Source organism: Apostichopus japonicus, chromosome 4 (assembly GCF_037975245.1).
Source record: "Apostichopus japonicus isolate 1M-3 chromosome 4, ASM3797524v1, whole genome shotgun sequence".
Classification (NCBI taxonomy): Eukaryota; Metazoa; Echinodermata; class Holothuroidea; order Aspidochirotida; family Stichopodidae; genus Apostichopus; species Apostichopus japonicus.
This window is the reverse complement of record NC_092564.1, coordinates 23,908,610-23,933,565: the sequence shown is the minus strand read 5'-3', so window position 1 is coordinate 23,933,565 and position 24,956 is coordinate 23,908,610. Positions and strand designations below refer to the sequence as shown.

At 38.4% G+C, this 24,956-nt stretch overlaps 2 protein-coding genes across 4 annotated transcripts; one reads left to right on the top strand and one right to left on the bottom strand.

Annotated features, from left to right (window-relative positions):
- The first annotated feature begins 567 nt into the window (after positions 1 to 567).
- Positions 568 to 9,442, top strand: LOC139966869 (ribulose-phosphate 3-epimerase-like). 2 transcript variants are annotated; one of them, XM_071970306.1, is made up of 8 exons: positions 568 to 728; positions 1,550 to 1,690; positions 2,019 to 2,095; positions 2,503 to 2,534; positions 3,156 to 3,263; positions 3,542 to 3,676; positions 4,276 to 4,362; positions 5,118 to 9,442. In XM_071970306.1, the coding sequence occupies exons 2-8, from the start codon at positions 1,557 to 1,559 to the stop codon at positions 5,238 to 5,240; spliced, it is 696 nt and encodes a 231-aa protein (XP_071826407.1). In that variant the 5' UTR covers positions 568 to 728; positions 1,550 to 1,556; the 3' UTR covers positions 5,241 to 9,442. The 2 variants fall into 2 exon arrangements, with proteins under 2 accessions (XP_071826407.1, XP_071826408.1); XM_071970307.1 differs by lacking the exon at positions 568 to 728 and adding an exon at positions 994 to 1,015.
- LOC139966868 (uncharacterized) lies at positions 6,645 to 24,695 on the bottom strand. 2 transcript variants are annotated; one of them, XM_071970305.1, is made up of 13 exons: positions 24,453 to 24,695; positions 23,240 to 23,395; positions 22,398 to 22,591; positions 21,461 to 21,571; positions 20,506 to 20,548; positions 19,297 to 19,404; positions 17,588 to 18,247; positions 16,541 to 16,606; positions 15,303 to 15,528; positions 14,147 to 14,238; positions 13,012 to 13,344; positions 11,398 to 11,507; positions 6,645 to 9,383 (listed from the first exon to the last, which is right to left on the bottom strand). In XM_071970305.1, exons 1-13 carry the CDS (start codon positions 24,463 to 24,465, stop codon positions 9,333 to 9,335), a joined length of 2,163 nt encoding a protein of 720 aa, XP_071826406.1. In that variant the 5' UTR covers positions 24,466 to 24,695; the 3' UTR covers positions 6,645 to 9,332. The 2 variants fall into 2 exon arrangements, with proteins under 2 accessions (XP_071826406.1, XP_071826405.1); XM_071970304.1 differs by having other exon boundaries at positions 15,303 to 15,531; positions 24,453 to 24,692.
- Between the last annotated feature and the right edge of the window lie 261 nt (positions 24,696 to 24,956).

The following is a 24,956-nucleotide window of genomic DNA, read 5'->3' as shown; positions in this document are numbered from 1 at the left end:
TCTTATTGTATTATCTTATTTGCGTATACACATCACTCCATCAACGCCCCCCCCCCCCCACTCAAGGAAAATATGCATACTAGCACTGCAATATCCAATGTGCAAATTGGGAAAAAGGAACAAGTTTTCTTTTGAGACTAAATGAGGTGAAATCATGCTAGTTGCTAATGTAGGAATCTTCCGAATTAGAGTTTATTTCTTGTCAATATCTTAACAAATTTTTTCCATTCGAAATAGCTCTGAGTTTGACCCACAGAAATTAATTAAAAGTCAGTGGCGTAGCCAGGATTTGCAAAGTTGTATGCACGACTATCTGAGCGGAGCGCCATCTTTGGTTGGCGCGGAGCGTACAAGAAAGTTTTTGGTTTTACAAACCCCTCAGATGGCTGGAAACGGCCCTTCCCGAGTGTTCATTCTGGTTCCCTGGCCTCTTGCTAACTTGAGACACCTCAGTTTTTATGTAGAAAAAGGGCACATTTTTAACCTGAGGAAAAGTGGGGGGGGCACGTGCCCCCTGTGCCCCCCGGTTCCGCCGCCCTTGGTTGTATGACAAATTTACCCTTAGTTCCTGAAGTTAGTTAGACGTCCTGGCCCCTTGGCACGTCGATGACGTCATAACAAATGGGTATCTTGTTCATGCGTGCAGTAGAAAAGTAGTGTCAACACTGCCAAAGAAAAGGTACACGAAAGGGAACTTTCTATAAGCAAGTATTACAGTGAAAATACAGGTAAGTGATTTTAAATAGCAGTTAAGAGCATGTTTATAATTTCTTTCGTGGCTAAAAAACAGTTAAATAGTCGCTGTTATTTGTCGCTGCGAAATAACGTTTGATCGTAGTTTGTCACGGTTCTCTAGTTCCGCGATATTTCCCCCATGTAACCTACTGTTACTTGTTCGTGTTATTCATAGGTGTGTTAACTGAGTTAAAGGACTTCCTTCTACCTGGTTGAGTTTTGCTAACGGACAGCCATAATAACTGCAGTTTATTTAGTTATTTGAATTTCCAAGGCTCATGTAAAGCTCATAAGTATAGCTCATAAAGCTGACTTAGTTTGTCAATGTTGTTAGCTTGATGTAGTTGTTGGCATCTATATCAAAGTGAAGATTTTATTTTTTTAGACTTAGACATCTGTAATGTTGGACTATGAGCATTTGTAATTGTTTGCTTCATGGACACTTTAGCCGCAGTATGTCATAATGTTAATTTCACTGGAAAGTAATACTTTTCAGTCAAGCAGAATCATGTATTTTAACCAAGTCAGAATAGCACAATTTTAATTACCAAGTGTAAGGTTATGGATACTGTACGTCAATATGTTGGCTTCCTTATAAATGTTAAAATATGATAAAAGGTCACATAATAACTAATTGTATTTGTTGCAGTTATGGAGGAATTAAAAGGCAAGGAACTAGTAACATGGTTAATCATATAAAAACATGGTTAATCACAGTAACATGGTTAAACATATGTTCGTATTCTTGACCCTTTCATCTTTACCCAAACCCATATTCAAAGAGTCTTATAACTCTTCGTTCATTGCTTTGCAGTGTCAACATGGCTCATTCCGCTCACTACGAGTGTAAAATTGGACCCTCAATTTTAAACTCAGATCTCTCCGCTTTGGCAGATGAGAGTCAGAGGATGTTAGACAGTGGTGCAGATTATCTTCATTTAGATGTAATGGACGGGTAAGCAGTTTGTTATCAGCGAACATCAGTATTATCCCTCTAACCTCCCCATCTCCAACCTCTACCCCCCTCCCTCCCCTCAATGAAAAACAGAAGTACTAGTCTAAGCAACCTGCATTGCATATAAGAATTGTGAAGACAGGATTGTTATTTTTCTAATCGCCCAGGAGACCCTGCATAGATTGCACAGTTTGGCAGATATTTGTAACATGACCACACTGGTTTAAGTATTTCTGATCAGCCTTGTTTAATGGTAACATTACAGCTACATCATGACAAAAATTTGTGGTGATTTTTCATGATTTGTTAATGGTTTCATTTCTCACAGACATTTTGTACCTAATATGACCTTTGGCCATCCTGTCGTGAAGTGTCTTCGTTCCAAGATCAAATCTGCTTTCTTTGGTGAGAATTCACATGAAAAGTGTAGAAGCATTTAATACAACGGAAACGTTGTTTGTCATCATTTCATTTCTTTGGGAGTGTCATATCAAGTTATATGAATATTCAGATACCATTTCTGTGGTAGGTCTCTATCATTTCAAAGATATGTAAACAGTTTGCTTTTGTTATTCATTTGTTGTTCATGTAGTAGTTGTTGCACACTCTGTCAAAACTGGGAACGAAAAAATGTCCATTCGTTCCATTTATTTTCAAAAGTGAATTACAGGTCTAACTTTCATGACGATAGGTACAAAGATGTCAGATGAATATTGCTTTTCAATAGAAAATTTAAATCTGAAGTTTAATAAGTGATAACAGACTTGTCTTATTTTTTATTTAAAATATTTTACATTTTTTCTTCTTTGCAGATATGCATATGATGGTGTTAAATCCAGAAAAGGTGAGAATGATTAGTGAGAAAGTTAAATGGTTTTGACTTTTGAACAAGTGCTGTGAAAATGGCATAGTGAGGACTCAATTCATGTGTCCCCAAACTGATTGTGTATATTGACTAAATAAGAAACTGTTGGTGCCTGTCATTGATACTTCCTTTTCATATACGTTTCAACACCAAGGATAGTGACTGCATAATAATCTCAGTATAAAATAAGTTAAGACTGAACCATTGCACAATATAAAATAGTTGTAAGTTGCTACTGCTGTCTAAATAGAAGTGAACAGAATTTAAAGCATTTTGGTAGTATGTAGTTACCTAACAATTAATCAGAACTATGTTTGAAGGAACTTGAGTTGTAAAGAAAGGCTTGCCGATAGGGAGTGTGTTGGAGGAGGGGGGGGGGGGGGGGGGAGGAAGGGGGTGCTACAGCTCTGGTGTCAATAAGGGTACCCAGGAGAAATATGGAGGGGTCCTGGGAAAATATGGTACAAAGGATCGTGTATTCTCAGTTTCTTGATATTCTTCCTCTTGTTCTTATTTGTGTCCTCTGGGCCTGACCACGCTCTCGATAACTGTGCATTGAGAACCTTTTATATGTTAACGATTCTTTCATTCTTCGATCAGTGGGTTGAACCGATGGCTGATGCTGGGGCGGACCAGTATACGTTTCACATAGAGGCCACAGATAAACCAGCAGAGACCATTAAGAAGATTAAAGATGCAGGAATGAAGGTAAACAGTAAACTAATGTGTTATTTGATGATCTGGATATAAAAAAATGGAAGACTTTGTTTTTTTAGACTGTGAAGAATATGTTATGGTATAATCCATTAAGACCGCCGTTATGACATGATTATGTTACAATCAAATTTATGGCCAGTTTTTTTCTTGATATACGAAAAGGCTAGCAATAGTGTCATGATGTCATGATAGATTTAGAAATGACACCCAAGCCCTGCTCAAGCCCTGCTCAAGCCCTGCTCAAACTGTCGATTTCAAACTTCCCTCAGGTTGGAATAGGTGTGAAGCCCAAGACGCCGGTAGAATCGGTCTTTCCATTCGTAGAAGAGGTTGATATGATTTTGATCATGACGGTGGAGCCTGGCTTTGGAGGGCAGTCTTTCATGGAAGATATGATGCCAAAGGTTGGTAGAGATTGAAACACTATCTAGATAATAAATGGCTTATCCAAAGGTTGTATGTGTCTTAATGTACACATGATTGCAGACAAACTGATCCTATGAACCTAGGAAAATTACAGCTAGGACATACTCTCAAGCCTACAATATGGAGAGAGAGATGGGGGGTATTGGGCTAAGAGACCATGGACCCATAAATTTCCACAGCAGCGATTGTCACTTAGACAGGTTGCCACCACAGACAAAAAAATTCAATACTAGTGTTCATTGGTCTGAGTTCTGAACACCCTACCCCCTCCCCCCCCCCCACCCCTCCAATCCCAAATCTGTGTTGAGTATGTTATTTTCAGTGTACGATGCAGTATTATTATTATTGGTAAAATTAATCATTTCACATATTTGCATTGATTAGGAGAGGATTAATCAATCTTGTAACTTGTTAGTCTCACCAATGAATATCACAGTACATTTATGCAGTTGAAAATCACAAAACAGAGAAATGCCACAAGGAAGATTAATTTGTAGAAAATGGGAAAGAAATCAACCATTGCTGGAGAGGTGTGAAAATCATTTCAGATCATGTATCCTCTATTTTAATGTTAAAGGTGCAAGCCTTACGTGCCAAGTACAGGTCCTTAGATATTGAGGTCGATGGTGGCCTTAGTCCTACAACCATTCACAAGGCTGCAGAGGTATGTAAAACACTGTTCAGTATTAGAGTATTTTTACCAAAAAAGAAGAAAAAGTCCAAAACAAGGAAGAAAAAGACACACAAAAATGGTAAAAAGATGAAAGAGGTGTTGTCTGTGTTTTTTGCATAGAGTGTGTACGTTTTATAGCCAGACAGTTTGAAGGATTTGTCTGGTAACCAAAGTTGTCTGAAATGTCTTGCCAGATGACTTGAACAGATAAAGTTTAAGCAGGAAAGGAAATTACCTACAGAGAGTGACTAAATTGTCTGTCAGTGGGTTTTTTGTGCGTAAAATTATGTATTAATAACACTGCAAATTTAAAGCAAGGTTAACAATAGCTGGTCAAGTGATTGGGAGAACCAGAACCATGTGAAGTATAACAAGGTTTTAAAGCAACACATGTATTCATTTATCTGATATGTAAATTAGCATCTGGTCTTCTAAGTTTAAAGTAGTTTGTTGCTGATGTGAAAGTACATATTCTGAAAAGAGTTTTCAAAGTATTTACTTCACTCCTCACTTACCTGTCTCCTCACAACAAATGCACTCTAACTCTACCATGTCTAGAGCAGTTGGTAACCTTTTAGGCACTGGCCTTTCCGGTCTACTGCCCTCATTCTCATGCTACCATAGTTGATATTTTTTTTTAATATCCAATGACACTTCTTCATTGACAATTTCGTTTCCTTTCAAGAAGTTCTATTTTTTTCTGTTTAAAAAGCTTATAAATCTTTTATTAATTTATACTTGGTCAGGCTGGTGCAAACATGATCGTGTCTGGAAGTGCCGTTGTCAAGAGCGATAATCCTAAACAAGTGATGGACAACATGAGAGGCTGCGTACGGGAATGGATCATGAAGTCAACTCTAGAGAGGTGATGTCATGACGATGACGATGATAGAAACAGATTTATCTCGCTCCGGTGGAGGGAAAACAAGGACGTCGGCCATTCCAAGTTTTTTTTTGTACTAAAGAAGAAGAGTTGAAATATTCCGTTCCCTTTCTTACTTTCATCATCTCAGATAGTAAATTTATTTTTGACCACTTAAATGTTGCATAGTTCTGTCATGGAATGGTGGTGTGACAGGTTTTGCTCAGGTGATAATAGTGTTAAAACACCAGGCATGTCATTACTGTGTGATATTTGTTACTGCTGGTAATGGGGTTTTTTGGTCTGGGGTGAAATTTGTTGTTTCAACAAACTCTTAACATCAATGGTTCTCAATTTTCTACGAGGACCATAGACAAAGAATTTGTTGGAGCAAAAGTGTCCAACGGAATCAAAATCTCACTTGATCGATCAATGTGCTAGGTAAGGCAGGTAGGGTGCCTAAGCCTATGGCCTGTGAAACAGACCAATTTTTGCAAGATTCTGAGCCCAATTTGATCACAGGTCACTGAAATCTTTCTGTGGTCAGGTTTGGCTTCTTATTGAAAACACCTGCACTATGCCCAGTCAGTCTTGCATAACTGGAGGGGGGCTAAAGTACTATTCCATGGTGAACAATAATATAGTGGGGAATAAATGATCATTACTAATGTAATATTAAATGCTGGTAATTTTCCTATTATGGTTGACAAGTATATGCAAAGGGTAGATTGTTATTGAGATTATTTATCATTTATATTTGCTATGCCTGATGAGGTGATAAGTATTTATGCCAAACACTGAAATGGGGGAGGGGGGGCAGGGGTTTATGTAAGAAAAGGCATTTTCATATAGTTAAAGTAAAGTTAAAGCCGTCATTGAGTAAACTAATGATCACTTGTCAAATGTAACAATTTAGTTGCACATATTTTAAAACTATTTGGATGTTTTCTAATCATTAATATCTTATTTTTTTCTTCTAATTAGCGGGAGTGGGCGGGAGGTTAGGGAGAGAAGTATTTCTCTTCATTTCCTAGTTTTTTTCTGCAACAAATTTGATCATACATGTCTGATATGATGCAACAATTGAGTTGTAATCACCATTTCAGCACTGAAAGAAACATGATGGGGAGAGGGGAGGGGATGGGGGGTGATAAGATTGAATTCTGCATTTTTAATGACCCCTGGGTAAATGATATCAAATACTTTTGGGGAACCCCTGGTCTAGCTGTAGTTTTCAATGTTGAGGAGTACCTTGAAGTGTCTCAAATTTGAGATAAGTACTTTTAACTTTTGTTAATTTGTAACAGGTGACATTTATGAGATCAATACTAGGTCCCTTCAAGCACAAAACTTAAACTTCTTATTAAAACAACATTGAGGACATTAAAGACAAAAAAGAAAATACCAGTCATTTTAATGAGAAAACATTTTTATTTTCATTATTTAATAAAAATCATCAAATTTTTCAATGAAACATTTGTCATCGTTTCTAGATTTTTTCAGTTTTCCTCCCTTTTTTTTTTGGTTTTTATCAGTTTCCATATCATATGCCTTTGTACAAGAAGCTAAAGAATTGCATTCCAAGGCAGAAAAAAATACACAATCTGAAGAAAACTAGAGACAAAGAAGGTTTCTTCATTTTGGCCTTGACGATGCAGACTGCAAAATAAAGCTCAGAGAGAAGCAGAGACTACCTCTCACACACGAATGACGATAATTATATTCATAATTGAAAAAAAAAAATACCAAATCAAAAGATAAAAAAAAGAAATTATGTTTTAATGATTGAATCGAAATAATTCAAGATTTTTTTTTTTATCTTACATTTTTATATGATATGAACCATGTGAAGAATATTTCACATGTCTTCCTACTTTTAATAAATTTGAACTTTTTTTTTAACGAATATGCCCAATTATTTGTAAACTCTTCTATTTTTAAAAGACGACACAATTTCGTTTAATGTGAAGAGAAGAACATCATGAGAAAAAATGAGGTACGCAAAAAGAACAAAATGTTTCAAAATAAGACTGTTGAAAAATGAGGTGAACAGGGAAAAAAAAGAAGCTTATAACAGAACAAACGTGCCCCCAAAATGTTGACAAGTAAACATTTTGGGTTGTTGTTCTAGCTGCTTCACCCAAATTTTGGAGGCATATCTACACAGACAATTCATGTGTCCTACAGTGCTGCCAAAGTCAAACATCCATTCTGAAAATGACAATGACGGAATTTGAAGCGTCTCGAAGGATAAATGCAATAACTTGTTACACAAAGGCCATCTAGCGATAAAAAAAACTGTGTCGTAGTTTTTTAGGAAAACTGCTGAGAAAAAAATTTTGTATCAGGAATTATTATGAAGTTTCTTTTTCACTCATCCAGAGAGAAACCCTCCCTTTCTCTTTGCACACTACTGCCAAATACCAAATAATTTTAATACTATTATTTATATTATAGCAAAAAGTGAGAAAATATAAGCAGAGACCAACTTTAAAAACACTACAAACATTCAATCATCAATAAACAGTTACTATGCAACCCTTCACCTGCCTTCAATGCTTCCATCACCATCTCCTTCCTGGGACCTTCAATCCATTCTCCATACTCTTTCACACCTTTGCCCTCCCCCCCACCCCCCCACCCCACCTCTGCCCAACCTCTTTGTAAATTCCTAAGGCGGACCAGCCATCCCTTTTAATCATTTCTCAATCTTCCCTAACTTGATTCTAAAATACTGCCCCCGCTTTCCCTGTTCCTCTGAATTTGTCAGGTACTGACCGAGGACTTAAAATTGACAGATTCAAATAATTTGTTGATAGCAAAATTTGTTCGAGGGAGGGTGCATTATTTTGGACCACTCGGCGAAAGATGTAACTGGGATAAACATGCATATTGCAACAATTTAAAGCTATTTATACTGCGATCTCTGGATATGATAACGAGGTATTATTGGAAGGCTGTGTCAATGACGACAAGGATATCGTTGATCAAAAGGAAATAAATATTATCAAGAGCAAGAGATTCCATGAAGCTTCCCAAAAGGAATCGCAAGAGTACAAATGACTTCAAATGCAGTTCCGCATGTGGGATTTTCGATCCCTTAGAAGCCCAATATTGCATCTTTTTCATATATTTGCATTGTTTTGCTTCATACGAGAGTCTTAAATTTCAATTTAATCTCCAACTCCCTTCACCAACCACACAATGTTAGAATATGCAACGAACCTGGTGGGTGTGGAAGGAGGAAGTCGTGGGGACTGACAGGGACACGAAGGAGAAGGCAAATTTTCTGGCAGTGTCAAGTTTCATTTTACTCATCAGCACAAATTCTAGTTTTAAGTATCAACACTTTGTAAACCTTTACAAAGACCAATTTTCTTTGATGCTTTTTTCTCCCCTTGCATATAATACAAGGTAATTGCAAGGAGGGATGAAAGGTACATAATAATATAGATCCATTCAATGAATCAAATTTTACACAAAGTGCAGTTTCTTCGAATCTCTTCTCCCCTTGCATAATACTACAAGGTAATGCGCAAGAGGTACATCATAATAATATATAGATCAATTTTTTCAATTGATTCATCATTTCCTAACACTCTTTATTATCTCAAATAACCATACAGCATAACCTCCTTACAAGAAATACAACCTCACACAGAGATTATCACCAAATTGTAGGACTAAAAAAAATGACTATCCGTGTGGTACTGTGTGAGATTGCTGAATAATCCACATGACTTTCATACTTCAAAAATGTCATCTACAAATGATGTCCAAAATACAAACTAACCTACGGTTAAAGCTCTTATACACCATTTATCATTCATGTGTCACCTCCGATAACAGAAGGTATCAGACTATCAACTACTTTAAGAACCCAACTTACATAAGATGCAAACATTACACTGATCAAAATGGGAAAAAAAAAGAAAGAGGGAAGGGGAAGGGGAGGTGGTTATAGAGAGTAAAACAGGGTACAGGATGCCTCGTTTTACTTTCATAACCGTAACACATATTGTGATTGGCAAAGAAAAAATAAAAACATGCAAGTTTAAGGAACTAATGGACAAAAAACAAGATTAGAACGAACGAACGCCTAGTTCTGCTCCTCTTCTAAACCGGAAAACATGTTCTTTTGCGTCCAATCCTTAATGGAAAATAAAAAGAAACAGGAAATGAATAAAAGTAATTAAGAAAAAAAAAAAATTTCAGTCAAGTCAAAAATTGGAACTTCTGGACAAAAAATCAGGACACGATGAGTGACAAGAGCATAGAGATTTTAATGGGAAGAGAGAAATGAAGGAAGAAGTCAGTTGGGATGCTACTGAGAGAGTCGCACTGTGACGTACACAGAATAATCAACTTATCAGCAGGGTCTTTGCATTACTAAATCTATTACACTATATCAATCCTGTTTGATACTCAAAACCCATAACGATATACGTGACAAGTCAAGTTTCACCGAGGTCGTGAATAAGGTGAAACGAAGAAAAAAAAAAAAAAAAAAATCTGATTTTGTGTTTTCTGCATGTGATTTAAAGTTTAATAACTTAAAGATTAACCATTAATAAGTCTTCATGCCCTGGGAAACAATTCCAGTTGGATGCCTTACTTCGATTAACTGCTGAATTGTGTTTCTGCATGTGATTTAAAGTTTAATAACTTAAAGATTAACCATTAATAAGTCTTCATGCCCTGGGAAACAATTCCAGTTGGGATGCCTTACTTCGATTAACTGCAATGTTAGTGAAATAATAATCGGTGGATTGGTCAAATTCTTTGAAACACACAAAACAAACGCCAACAATGGTTAAAGGTCTGCATTTTTTCATTTGATATGACTTACAACTGACCTAAGTTTTATCAATTAATTAATATAAATGTATGAAAACAGCTTCAAAATGTCAGTTTTTTTTTTCTTTCTTTCAGATAAACACAGTTCATGGCTTGTAAAACGAATAAACTTTAAATGTTTATTTTACTTTATAAAGGATTTTTTTTTTTTTTAAAACAGCAACATTTTTGGAGGGCAAAAGTATTCTTTTGCGATTAACGGTAACACGCTGAAATGGATTAAACTTTACCTTGATGGGGTTATCGGTCTTTGGAACACTTAATCTGACTTTGTAGTTGGCTGTTTGGTTTAATTTTTTGAAAAAACATGACACTATCTTTAAAGATCTGGATACAATTGCATTTCACTAGGCTGGATAAGTCATTTCACATAATGTAAAAAAAAAAAATTAAATTATGGTTTATGATGTAAGTTGTGTGGGCTTTTATTAATATTCTCTTAATAAACAAATATGATCTCTTTGCTGGTCGCTTAGACATCTCACCAGTCAATATATTGTCTAATTACATCATTTTGTTACAAGTCACATGAAATATTTGTTAATCAAATATACTTGTCACTGTTAAGGACTATTAAATATAGTCAACCATGTAGAATACATTTGGTAGGTTTAATTTATACATATTTATGAAATATGACTTTTTCCATGAAGCTTAAACACCTTACCGTATTTATATGTGCGCATGTCATGTCCAATGTGGCTGAACCTACACCTACTTTAAGCAACAATTCTTTCACTTTTTATTGTAAGTTTCAGAAGTTTTAGAAAATTTAATTTGTGGAAAACTCAATACCACCCTCTAATAAATTTTACTGGATGGGCAACGGCACATTAGACCTTCCACTCTTCGTCAAACATAAAACCGTGGAGAATTAAAGCAATTTATTTCCCAAGAAAACTATTAATTGACCTTACTGAGTTGTAGTAACAAAATATTATTTCTTGTGTTAATTCATTTCTTTTGCAACATGCTACTGTGTGTGCAAAGTGGCATACACATATAGTGAGTTCTATTTATTTATAATTTCTTCCCATTCATTTTTCCTTTTCCCACATGCGGGTGTTTTACTTAGTTAAGCCCCGAAACTACCACCTAGATCATTTGATTTCCACAACCATGATTTACGTAATAATATCATTAAATTTATATCTTGTTGAGGAAAAAACAAAATAAATTCAACCAAAATCCAAGTGTGATCAAAACTGTCAGAACGTGCGGTAAGAACGGCTGTAAATTATAACTAACATTAAAACAACAACACAAAACAATTTGAATACTTTAATTATTCAGGAGCTTTAGGTTACCTTTGGCTTTGGTTCTTCAAACTTGGGCATATCAGCAGGTTTTCGTGGCGATTTCTCCTGCTTTTTCTCAATCGGCTTTTTAGGAACAGGTTTAGTTCCCCGGCCATCTCCTTGAAGAGAAAAAAATACAGATAAAAAAAAATTAAATATTGATCACCCGATAAAAATTACTTCTGAGGTTTTGGGAACATATTGTCCAACGGATATTGGCATTGACTGAGTCATGAATATTTTAGAATATGCCAAAATCATTCATTTACTTTCTTCATTCTTTCTTCTCTCCATCCCTTGTCTACTAATCCCCTTACATCTATCTCCTTGTGTTCACCATGCTCATTAACCTGTCTGTATTCTGTGCGTGTTTTTGTCCCTTCTGTTACTGTTACTTGTCATGTAGCCTCTGAAGAAGATCCTGCTAGGATTGAAACGTCAGGCCAACTTACTTTTACACATTCTCTTACACAGGCTCTCTAGTGTATAAGCAGTTTGCTAACAGTTTTATTTTATTTTGATTTACTTGACCACTCAGATTTCCTTTCAAAACTTCAAGAAGTAAACCCGATTCGGAAAGTTTTTCACTTTCACCTTGAAACTGACGAATATTTAATGGTGAAGAAGTGTTTGGGCGATGAAATATTTAATATTTCATGATAAACATTAATTCGATGAGAAAAATCTATGAGGGTGTCTTGGTTTATTAATTTCCAAGCTGATTTTGAGTTTTAACTCAGTAACACCGTTCCCATGCTTTCAACATAAGAAAATCTCAAGACTTTTTCTAGATCTTAACCTGTTTTACGGTTTACTATGAAGACTACACATAAGGATGTGATGTTAGGCTACATATAGTTAGCCTAACACTTGCAATTATTGTACAATGAATGCTAACACCCATCATTAGAACACAAATTTATCGGAATAATCGCAGGGGACTTTTACATACAGCATTGATTGTTCGGGACAAAAAAGTTCTTTTTGTCCAAAAAGAAACAGTTTAACTCAAGGACTTTCAAGACCCACAAAAGATGATTTTCATTTTCCAAATTTTCCAGATTTTTGTGGAATGCGTGGGAACCATTTAGTAAGTAAAAGCATGGTGAAGCTTTACTGTCATAGTGACTGATAATCTTACCCTAAGGTTGCAGGGACTAGCAGTGATTTAATCACTCTCATTCCAAATGGTATCATCTTGAAGATATAATCAGTAACATGTGTCACAGATCTGAAGATTCTTAGCTCATCATGTAGGTTGAATGATAATGTATCATCATATAGATTGTTTGATTAAATCTGATGATGATGATGATGACGACGATGATGATGACGATGATTAATGAGAACATGATCAGTGGAGGTCAAAGGTCATTGGAAATAAATCTACGCACATTCAATTAACAACATATGAAACAAGTAACTCCTTCCCATACCTAGAGAGAAAAGTTGTAACAAAGAGCTCTAGATTTTTTTTTAATCATACTTCAAGTTTCGGAACTGACACACTTTAATTCATACAATGGTATCTCCTCTCTTTTATCAATTATTTTTCCCCCTTGCATCACTTCTTAAAAAATTTGTTCAAAAAAAAACAAAACCAAAAGCAGACACTGCATCTACCTGAAGACCTTCTCTTCTCTCTGTCTTCGTGCTGATGTCCTCCAGCCTGCTCCCTCGGTGAAGTCGGCTCTTTTGCACTCTCAGACGAGGAGGAAGTGCGACCGCCCGTGCTCGACCTCGGGGATACTACGTTGTCCTTCCTTCTGGCCCAGGCGTTCTCTTTCGGAGGTGGTGCCGGCACGACTACCTTTGGGGGTTCATCTTTGAAGGACTTTGGTGACTTGGGTGAGATGGGTTCGACTGGGGTGGTAGCGGCCACTGGGGAGGAGGGATCCTCTTTATGGAATACTGTATCCTCGTCGTTGGACCGCTCACTCTCTCTACGGATCATGACTGAACCATGGAAACAGATCGACTGATCAATAACAGCCAGTTTGGAATCAACCTCTCCCAGTGGAAGAGCAATGTATTCACAAAACATGTAACAATTTGTGGGGTCAGAGGGACAACCAGAAAAAAAAAACCTGAAAAATTTTCCCTTTTAAAGAGGCAAACAGACTAACAAACAGAAATTTGGTAAAGGGTAATAATGACCATTAACATGAACACTACTTCAGCTTTACAAGTTTGCCCTTAACGAAAAGTATAGTTTTGCCATGTTTAGTTCATTCCCTAATATATTCTTTGATAACGACACCAGTATGTCTCTGATATTGTCATGAGAAAATTTATCTTGCGGTCAAATTCCAACAAAAGTTCTCCTTTTTCTTCCTTCACTATTCTAGAACGTCATCATCAACATCTACCAAATTCAATTCCAAAAAGTCCCAAATAAACAGCTACATGGCTAAATATTAGATAGCTCTGCATACCAAAATCACCTTGACGAAAGCTGCCCTGTTATTCTGTATATTCTCTCTTTTCAGTATGCAGACTTGCAGTGGGTTTTCATTCACATTAAACAACTAATATAATAAACAACGCTAAAAATTTTTGTTACTTGAATCTCGGTCACCCAACTAACACCACCTGTGCAATGTCATTCATCACAAAGTCATAAAAATGCTCAGAGTTCCTTCAATGGGCCATGTGCACAAAGCACCTGAAGGAACATCAATGCATCACGCAAGAAACAAACACATTTTCCCCTACAAATCATTTTGTTAATACGATGAGAAAGTTATGTCATCTGTACCTGGTCTTGGTCCACTCCTACCAGACCCAGAACTGCTGTGTCTGGTTCTCCCCTCGTGGCTGGTCTCACTCTCGGTCCGGGTACGTTCGGGCCTAGAAAGAGCAACGATGAAAAGTCCAAGTTTATTCGTCTCAATCACAACATTTTCACACCCCCCCCAAAAAAGAGTCACTAAATAAATCTGACTTGTATACACATTTTACATACATAATCTACGCGACAGGCAATCATTGGGAACAATCCATTCTAATATCCAGTTCTTTACCTTATATATTGTCTCACCTTCCCCTCCCATCACAACTCCTATGTTCACCATTGTCTCTCATTTCACTTCATACGACTCCACAGGTGTTTACCTAATCCATTGTCTTACAACTTCCCTTTATTATGATTCCACAAGATTTGAAGTGAACCAATTGTCTAACCTTTCCCTCCATAATGGCTCCACTCTGTTCTCTCTTGAATACAATCACCTAACATAACCCTTTACATTAATCCTGTGTTTTTTTAAACTCTATTCATCTAATCCATTGTTTAAATATTTCCCAAAAACGTCTCCTTCACAATTTTTTTGTAGCAGATCTATCGTCTCACTTTGCCCTTCCGTAGGTGATTAATTAGTTCGTATCTCGCTTCTTTTAATTGACTCTACCCAAGGGCGGCGAACCGGGGGGCACAGGGGGCACGTGCCCCCCCCCACTTTTCCTCAGATTAAAAATGTGCCCTTTTTCTACATAAATATTGAGGTGTCTCAAGTTAGCAAGAGGCCAGGGAACCAGAATGAACACTCGGGAAGGGCCGTTTCCGGCCATCTGAGGGGTTTGTAAAACCAAAAATTTTCTTGTGCGCTCCGCGCCAACCGATGGTGGCGCTCCGCTCAGATAGTCTGGATATTCTCAGATAGTCTAGATTGGATATTGCAGTGCTAGTATGCATATTTTCCTTGAAGGGGGGGAGGGGGGTGGCGTTGATGGAGTGATGTGTATATGCAAATAAGATATTACAATAAGAGTTATAAAGGGTACTAAATATAAGGCTGCATCAGTTCAATCGAATTTCTGAAAAGTGCCCTTTGATGTCGGTGCCCCCCCCCCAGATTAAAAGTGCTTCCACCGCCCTTGACTCTACCAATCCTGCGCTCGGTCTATTGTCTTACCTTTCCCATCTGTTGATGTCCTTCTCGCTCTCCTGCCTTCTCCTCTCCAGGGCATCTGCCTCCCGCTGTCTCTTAAGTCGCTCTTCGATTTCTTTCTCCTTCGCTGCCGTGTCCACTGGCTTGGCTCCTCCAAATATCGAAGATGACCCCACGGCCGGTCTATCTGTTGGGGCTTCTGCGGGTTGCGAGCGTTTCGCAAGGACTAACTTCTTTCTTTCCCTGATACCTTCTGAAAAACAGAGAGGATGTGTAAGACTAAGACGATGAGGGGAGAATAGGTGGTGAACAAAGAGGATCAAAGAATCTCAATTATAGACCTCTCTCTAACCTCGCTGTAGCTTGGAGCTCCATTTATGTCATCTGATCATAACTTGGTGATGCTCGGATCCCTCTGTGAAGAATATTAACTCGTAAGTCGTAAATCTACCTTAATAGATCTACATGACAACAAACCAGCGGTCTGCTTATCATGAGCAAGTCATTCACCACTTTGTCCCATGCAGGAAATGAGATGTGTCATAAAGTTAGAGTAGTGTTATATCCCTTTTTTATATTAATTTTATGCATTTGTTTTCTCATTTGCAATTCTTTGCAGTTTTTGACTAATTCCCATCAAATGGAACATTTTCATACCATGACCCCAATATTATCCTTCGTTGAGATTTTCGAACTTTTTCAACATAATACATAACCCATTGCTTAATTATTATAGTGCACATGTTATGTGGATGTCCATGCATTTCCTTGGGAGGTGGATTTCGACTCAAAGAACTTTCAAATCTTACGTTTCTGAACAGTGACCCTCTACTCAGCAAAAGGAAATGGTAAGAATGGTGAAAATGGTAAGAATATCCCAATAATTGTTGTGGAAGGATAATTTGTTTGTGTAAATTCAACAAGTTATGACACTAAATTACCTCCCCCCTCCCATCACCCCCCTGCCCCACCAACTGTGAAACCCAGACAGTTGAACATCACAAAACGTCGCACCCCCCCACCATCCTTGTGAACCCAACTCTTGAACATGACAAAATGTCACACTTTGCAGCAAGAATAAATTCTAACCAAAGTTTCATGTACGTTCATGTAGCATTCTATTAAATGTATTGATTATTGCACACAAGGACAGGCAGATGGCAGTGCATCCAGACTGTGAGAGAAAGTTAGGGACTCAAAATGCAACTATCAAATGAGAAAATAAGTTGACTGCATCCCGGGGATTGACCAAAAACACTCACCTCTCTCGCTTTCACTTCCATCTCTTCGGCCACGCTCCTCTGGCCCTCTGTCACTTCCAGCATCATCTATTGCAAGGAATAACAAAAAGTATATCAATAATATATATAATATATCATAAGTATATCAAATAGAGATGAGTAGATCAAATATGTCGCATGTGTTCAGCAGCTACACCATGCAAGAACATGAAGAGAGGCATGATGTAGACAGATTAACGGTTGTGGAATCAAACTTGATACTCTCCTTGATCAGATTAAGTTTTAAATCGCTGATTTCCGATGGAGAAAAAAAAAACATGCATAGTTCAGTCAGTGATCAGTTCTATAAATAGTTTTTAGTGTAAATGCTTATTATCGAACGATATTGCCGACTCACCTTATGATATTGGTAGTGGCTTAGAAAATTGGAAAGCCAAAGTTACTCTGTTACTTTCTATTGTCTTTAAAGAAGTCAAAAACCAACCTTTGTTATTGGTCTATGTGATAGATGGAAGTGCCCTGAACGACCCAACCCCACCCTCCCCCTCCACAGCCAGGAGACACAAACCCAACCATTGTTATTGGTCTATGTGATAGAGGGAAGTGCCCTGAACAACCCAACCCCCCTCCCCCTCCACAGCCAGGAGACACAAACCCAACCATCGTTATTGGTCTATGTGATAGAGGAAGTGCCCTGAACAAAGCAACCCCACCCTCCCCCTCCACAGCCAGGAGACACAAACCCAACCATCGTTATTGGTCTATGTGTTAGAGGGAAGTGCCCTGAACAAACCAACCCCACCCTCCCCCTCCACAGCCAGGAGACACAAACCCAACCCCACCCTCCCCCTCCACAGCCAGGAGACACAAACCCCAACCATCCTTATTGGTCTATGTGATAGTGATTACTATTATGAACAACTCCCCAAAACAACTAGGATTTATCCCAAGCGGAATAACGTTTCTCTTAGCTGTTTGGGGAAGTCGTGCTTTATCGAGATCTCTGTCATATAGGGCAAAGTTATGGCTGGAATTGGGTCCCCTTGAACTCTTTTGGCCCAGACCTACTATTCTGAGTTCTTCTGGAATTGTATCCGCCTCTCTCCTCATAACCTCCTCTTCTGTCCCCGGTGTCGCCTCCTCTCCGATCTTCAAAACCCCCGCGACTATCATTGTACCCTCCTCCTCCTCTGCGATCGTCATATCCACCGCCTCCCCTTCGATCATCGTATCCTCTTCTGTTATTATCATATCCACCGTACCTTCTGTCATCATAACCTCCTCCTCCTCCGCCACGCCTATCGTCATACCCTCCTCCGCCCCTCCTCTCATACCCACCCCCTCTTCTATCACCGAAACCGTAGCCCCCCCTCCTATCTTCGTATCCTCCTCCCCTGCGGTCATCATATCCTCCACCCCTTCTATCATTGTATCCGCTTCTTCCACGGTCATCGTACCCTCCTCTTCTGTCGTATTGTCCTCCTCCTCCTCCTCCTCCCCTTGGGTCATCGAACCCTTCACCTCTCCTTTCATTTCTTTCGGTATCAGGACCCTTGCTTCTCCAGTTATCTTCTTCCTCATTTCTACCACCGCTCCTGTCCTCAAATCCACCGCCTCGTCTATCGGGCCCGGCTCTCCTACGGTCCCAATTATCAGAGTTGTCCCTCCTTCCATCTTCGTTTCTATCCCTGCCTCTCCCGAAATCTTGGTTATCATAACTTCCGCCGCCTGTGTGATAAACATGAACAATGAGCCATCAAATATTGGGGCAGTGCACATCGTGTTTTAATACTCCATGAACACCTTGAAGCTAAAACTGTAAAAAGTCTGACAAGTCTATTCGTTCCAATGCAGACAGTTACATACCCTAACCCAATATATATCATACTGGTTAGGAATTTTTGCAAAAATTCTGGGTCTGCCTTTGGCATGTGACTGATGCTTATATGAAAATCTGTGCGACAAAATTTGTAAACAACTGAATGAAATCATATAACTATTATTACTGGTTAGTTCAATTGAAATCTTATTTTAATGCATAAAATTAGTAAATGTTGTAATATTTCAGAAAATTGAGAGACAGGGAGTGGGAGAGAAAGAGAGACTGGATGGCAAGACATATTAAAGCAGCATTTTGCGTCCTTTTCTATGGTTTTTCTCAACCTCACTGATTCCACGATGCCATAACGACATACATAACTAGCTTATCTATTCAAATCTTACTTCAAATAGTGGCATAAAAGTCGAAAATTTTACACATTTCAACTTTGTTTTTCTCGAAGATATTTTCCGTTGGGATCCAAATAAACCTCGCCCATAATATGAATATTCAAAAGCTACGAACCTCATTGGCCAATACGTAAAACAACACCATTCTTGATTTGTGTAGATTGTCTACATGTGGCAGTTGTACCATGGAGCTGTTAGAGTCCAGCTCGCTGGTTGTACCAAGTTACCAACTCGACCTTTTGAATCTATTTTTAGCAACGGCTCATAACTAAAACCTGCATCTCTGATTGGTTGAATTCAAACTAGTGGGTTGGGGGAACTGTATGCGATTAATATTAAATGTGTAATTTGTCGGAGGACACTTTTCTCATTATCTGCAAATGTCCTTAATTACTCGCCAATTAACGCTTTTTGGCAGGGAAAAACTTGGCTAATATCTTAGTTTGCTGTTTTGTGATTGATATATGTGTTAAAAACTCTATGGACTTGTCAAAAAAGTGGAAAAACGGCAACAAAACGCCAAATGCTGCTTTAAGAGGAAGACTTACCTCTGCCACCTCTGTCCTGTCCTCCTCTCCAGTCGGGTTCATCACCTCCTTTCCTCCAATCATCTTGAGTACGGTCATATTTATCATTGCCTCCTCTAGAGTGGTTATCTGCAGAAAGTCACAAAAAAAGAAAGCTACAAAATGGTTCTAATGGGGGGGGTTCTTTAATCAACCAAAAATTTGACCCGACAGGTACAATTTGTAAACTGTGTGTGATTCTTATAATGCTAATCGTAGGGAAGCAGCCTTGTACTGAAAACTGACGAAGTATCTGATCGACTGTAAACTTTACATAGGTGTGTGTGCTCCACATGATCTTCACTTCCTGAGCTTCAATGGTTTTTTCGGTGTAAGTTGTTAATTATCATTCATGAGCAAATCAAAAGCCAAAATACGTTTTTTTTTTTCTCACCCAATTCCAAACTTTCCTCATATTCTTTTGAAAGAAAGCTAGTATGTGAAAGAATACTTGTTTTTTTGCATCTTGGACCAGCCATTAGACTGCAATTTATACCTCCTCCTCTGCATAGGCTTTACGACTGGTGTATCGAACATTGCTAGGGGGCCACTCTGGCCACATGTTTACATAAGGCTACCTCCAATAAGGAGAAACAACATCTCTAAAACTGCTAACATATCTTCAAAGCTACCTGAAAAACCTACAAGCATAAACTAGGAATCTAAGACAGAACCGTTGATGACACCATGACGCAATACAACCCCAGTTTTTTTTATTGTCAAACGATAACATTTTCCTTCTTCGGGGAACGGAAAACTGTTCAATTAAAAATCAGACATGAGGGAAATAAATACAAGACTTGTATCATATCAAAATAAGCAGTTTTCAAGCCTTCGCATCCACTGAATTCAGCCGTTTTCAGTGCATTTGCTTTATGCACCATAACATGAGCTTCATAGCTCTGCCAGAAGACCTGTGCTACCTGCCACAGAGAAACAATGAGTGCTCACAGTCAAAGAACAAACATATCCTACTTCTCTATAAAACAAGTGGCATCATAAAAGAGGGCGGCAGAGAGATTAAATAAATATTCAACTCCTGTAGCTTTACTACGATTTCATTGGTAAACTGAGGATTCATTACTGAACGAAAAGGAAACTTGTGGGTAGGGTGGAATATCTAGAAGAGGCCCATGAGATAGAAAAATGTTCCTTTCAAAATTTAGCCACTTTTTGCAAGAAGCAACTCACCTTGTGTGGCCAAGTCAACTTTTATTCTTCTATTTCTCAGAGACTGCATACAAAAAAAGAAAGAAAAAGGATAAGACTGAAGGAACAAAAAATGTCCTTAAAGATGTAAATACTCTCATACACAGCAACATACTATAATGACACATTACTGAATAAACAGATACACATACATTTTATCATCTATCCTCTCTTACCATAGGCGTAGGAGGCGGGGGGGGGGGGGGGGGGGGCTGGGGGGGCTGCAGCCACCCAACCAAAAATTTTGGTGAAAATTCGGGCAATATTCTGAGAATTTTTCTGGCACCTACTGAAAAAAGAATAATTTGCAGTGTGTTTTTCCAATTTTTTGGTGAAAATTCGGCAATATGCTGGGAATTTTTCGGGCACCTACTGAAAGAAGAATAATTATAACCAATATTGAAGGGTAATAACACGGAATGAATTGAATGTTATTGGCATGTGATGTAATAACCTATGGATGCCTATATGATATGAACATGTATTAACATGTTGGACACGCGCGGGGCGCACGAAAAATTGTGGTTATATTTTTCGGGCAAGTCGTTACAGCCCCCCCAAATCAGATAAGGCTCCTAGGCCTATGTCTCTCACCCAACCCCCCCCCCCCCTCTCCTGGCCAATTTTCACAAGAGAATGCACATAGCAATGACCAGAAATGATCTTTGACCTCCACTAGAAACGGCTGGTGATTCCTTCTATGCATTACAGGCCGTAAATTCATGCCAAGGGTTTTCCAGTTGCCCTTATTGAGATGTCATTTTCTCAAAAGCTGTGTCATGTACACGCAAACCACCACAATGCCCATAGAGGTGACTATTTGAAGCCTTATTTTAATCTTTTTCCTTTCAAATTTCATCACCACTTAAAGTTGTGACTGTTGTAAACGAGGTTTCAGCGATTAGACTGTGACACCACAGCTGCTTCCAACAATTACCTCATCGTTAAGTGATAGTGCTGTCTTGAGTGACTCCAGATCGTCTACTTCAGCGTAACAGAAACCTTTGAAGCGTCCGTCGCCGTCCTTGGGAAAACGGACGTTGCTGACCTGTGAAATGTAGACATTCCAGACTATGAAAGACTCCCTGGGAGGTTTTTAACTGCGAATAATAGACGACTCTGTACAATAACTCAACACATTACTTTACCGATGGTTTTCTTCATTTCTAACATTAGTTACATGCAAAACACAGACCATTTTAATACTCTACAGAGACGTAAGCTTGGTTTAGCATTCCTGCTAATTCATTCATTTTTTCCTACACATCTTACCATTGTTGCAGTACTGACCGACTTCAGTCACTGTTCTTGATACTTGTTGCTGTATACAAGACATTATGAAAAGTCCTCGAAAGCCAAAGTTGATTATATAATTTTGATCCTTGGGGATTTTTCCTGGATCGACACCACTAGTGCTACAATGCATTTTCAATGTGCGACTGGGATTTCTGTTGTTTTGTAATATCAGTTACTTTATGTCATATACTTTATGACATATACAACAACAAAAACTAAAAAAATAATAATAATAACACATGGCTTGATATAAGCCTCAACAAGGGCACAGCAAATATGCCATCGGTATGTTCCAATGGTAAAGGGCATCATGGCAAATGGGAAGGGCATGGCGGCAAAAAAGAATCTGAGAAAGGGGCACTGACAGCATTTCTTCCTCTACGCAGTACTACGTCATTTATGGAGCAGTAAATGTGTATAGTTGGACCATTTCATTATGGATACGGACAAGATACAAGTATCAAACTACAAATTGTTCCCCCCCGCCCCCCCCCCACTCCCTTTATCTCAAGATTTAACATGGTCTCCAAATTTATGGTGTCTCCAAAAATCATTGAATCTAAACAGAAGCTGCTTACCTGACACTGCTTAAGGAATTTGATAATATCCTCCTCACTGATATCAAATGGAATATTTCCCAGGTAAACTGTGTATGGGGGCTTATCTGGTAGCTGTGAAGAATCCAGATTGACTGGCTGAGCGCTTCTAGGAGCAGTGGGAAGTTGAACCCTACTGGGTAATGCCCCATCTGTATCACGGTATGCTGTACTCACTGTAAACCGGGAGCAGAAGTAGGTAAATATCATACATACAAACACATCAACGATAACAAATTCAGGTGTTACCCTCTGTCGCAGAACAACTTAAAAGCATTGACTGTCTGGAAGTGTCGGTAGCATTGGTACAATTTTTGTAATGAAACTAGATTTCTTTTTTGTTTTGTTATGAAAGGAATTAATTTTTTTCTTGTTTGTTAAACCCCCAAAAGGGATTGCAACAATAACATAATGCCCAATGAGAGGGGTAAAAAGGTTATTAATTAGGGGCAAGTGTACATGGGTGGAGGTCCTCTGTGGGGTGTTAATTTCTTAGGAAATGACACAGCTTAACACTTTGATGTAACCTAGGAATGAAGCAGTTTTTTCATGTTTAGTTGTCAATTTTGGTTATCTCTCAAACCCCTGACATACTAAAGAGTAAGATTGCACAATACAGCAAAGAAATCTCAAAGATTGCTTATTCACCAATTTGAAAATTAGAACAATTCTCAAAATAATGTTGCCAAGATAACATCAAAATATTAGTATTATTCAAATTCAAAAGGCCAATCAGAACTTTTGAAAATATTTTGACTAAGCCTATCTGTCAATTCCCAAAAACAAATGCTTTGTGTGTGAGTTAAATAGGTCATGATTCATACCATCAGCATCTTCACCGGTATCATCATCTGCCCAGGATCCTGGTTTATTAGACACTACATAGCTAGAACCAGGGGCAGCGGTTACTCCAGGAGTATCGGCTAAAAATTCACTCAGGTTTAGAGTCACTCCTTTCTTCTTCCCTTTCTTCTTTGAACCTATGGTTGTGAAAATGAGAAAAATAATACATACAAGGCAACAACAGATGCCATTTAAACTATACTGTCTCCAAATGCGAAAGTAAGTGCAGGGGTCGAATAACATGCCAAACTGCCCATTAAGATCTTACAAAAAATATGCAAAGAATCATTACTTACCATTAAATAATTGCCCAGCCAATAAACCATCAATGGAAGACCTTACATTTATTTTCAAAGTACAAATAAACAACAACATACAGCACAATTAGCCTAGGTTATATGTGCAACTCAATTTAGGCTAGATTTGTGAAATCCAGCACTTAGTAGAATGCCATTCATTGGCTCATGTGAAATGAAAACCTATCCATGTGATACTTATGGACAAACAGTGGCGCTAACTCGCATGGCACTGATGTACTAAGATCAAATAATACTTTCATGTCTTGCCTTTTGGAGCAATTGCAGAATATCCTGCAACTCTCACACTTTCCGCTTTGTAAGAATGGCAATACATTGTTTACTACAGCCATCGACTTCCTTCCATAATCTGTGAGAATCAAGTCTAGAGCCCCTTTTTGTGAGAATGGCAATATTTATTAAAAGAATGGGGGCTCAGATTTTTGCAGGTGTTTGAATCAGCTGTAACAAGTGAGATATATCCGAGGCACTTTCATCCCTATGAATATGACATTTAAAATTGTTCCAGAATTTGGTGATCCCGATGATAAAACCGACATAAGCTAAGCCTATACTACTTTACATTAGCCTAGGCTAAGAACACCATCCATCAGTCAAAACTGCACTCTCATTTAGGCCTTTTATATGATTCTTTTTAAATACCGATAAAGGTGACAGTGTTTCGTTCATTATCACTGAAGTACAGTGCAACTGAAGTATGGTAGCACAATACTAAAGACGAATTGGCCTAGGCCTATATGGTTAGCCCAGCTTAGCCTAACAGTTAGGCTAAGTTTTTGGTAGTTAGCATGATGTTAACCCTGGCAATCGAATAAATCTAGGGCACTTGTTGTCACCAAAACAGTGATCGAAAAACTTAAAATAGTTTTAGCTTTACCAGGTGTCGACATCCTGAGTAAACAGAAATGACGTTATTGCAGTCGTCTTTTCGTCGGTCAAACACCGCAGCGTGATTGCCGTGTAACCGGGATGTTTTTATGTAGAAATGAACGTGCGAGTTGGTGCACTGTGAGAACTAAATGCATATGTAGGCTGCGCAGGTTGTGTTGTACGTGTGCTGAATCCTACTTCCATATGGGTAAGCATGTTGTATACGTATAAGCAATGGCCAGTACAGTGTGCGCAAGAAAAAAGGCATCCACGTTATTACTGAACATGTTTTCGCACCAAATTTTGCTAGCGATAAATCGACAGTACTGCTTATGGGACGCGGATTTTTCCATTAGTACCCAACAACAGAGAATACTCCCTGGTCATAAAGGGCGTGACGCCCGTTCTCAGCGCTAACAATTTTGACGTAATTGCCATGGAGATGAGGAAGATGATGCTTGGTGTGACGGGTGGGGTAGGGGCGGGGTTGGGAAAGGATCAAGGGCATCCC

Excerpts from the sequence above, each read along its gene's own strand:
- LOC139966869 (XM_071970306.1), top strand. The coding sequence starts at position 1,557 with ATGGCTCATTCCGCTCACTACGAGTGTAAAATTGGACCCTCAATTTTA. Across the intron at positions 2,096-2,502 it reads GATCAAATCTGCTTTCTTTG|ATATGCATATGATGGTGTTA; the intron begins GTGAGAATTCAC and ends TCTTCTTTGCAG. Across the intron at positions 4,363-5,117 it reads CCATTCACAAGGCTGCAGAG|GCTGGTGCAAACATGATCGT; the intron begins GTATGTAAAACA and ends ATACTTGGTCAG.
- LOC139966868 (XM_071970304.1), bottom strand. Across the intron at positions 19,405-20,505 it reads AGTTGACTTGGCCACACAAG|ATAACCACTCTAGAGGAGGC; the intron begins GTGAGTTGCTTC and ends GACTTTCTGCAG. Across the intron at positions 16,607-17,587 it reads TTCCAGAAGAACTCAGAATA|ATGATGCTGGAAGTGACAGA; the intron begins GTAGGTCTGGGC and ends TCCTTGCAATAG.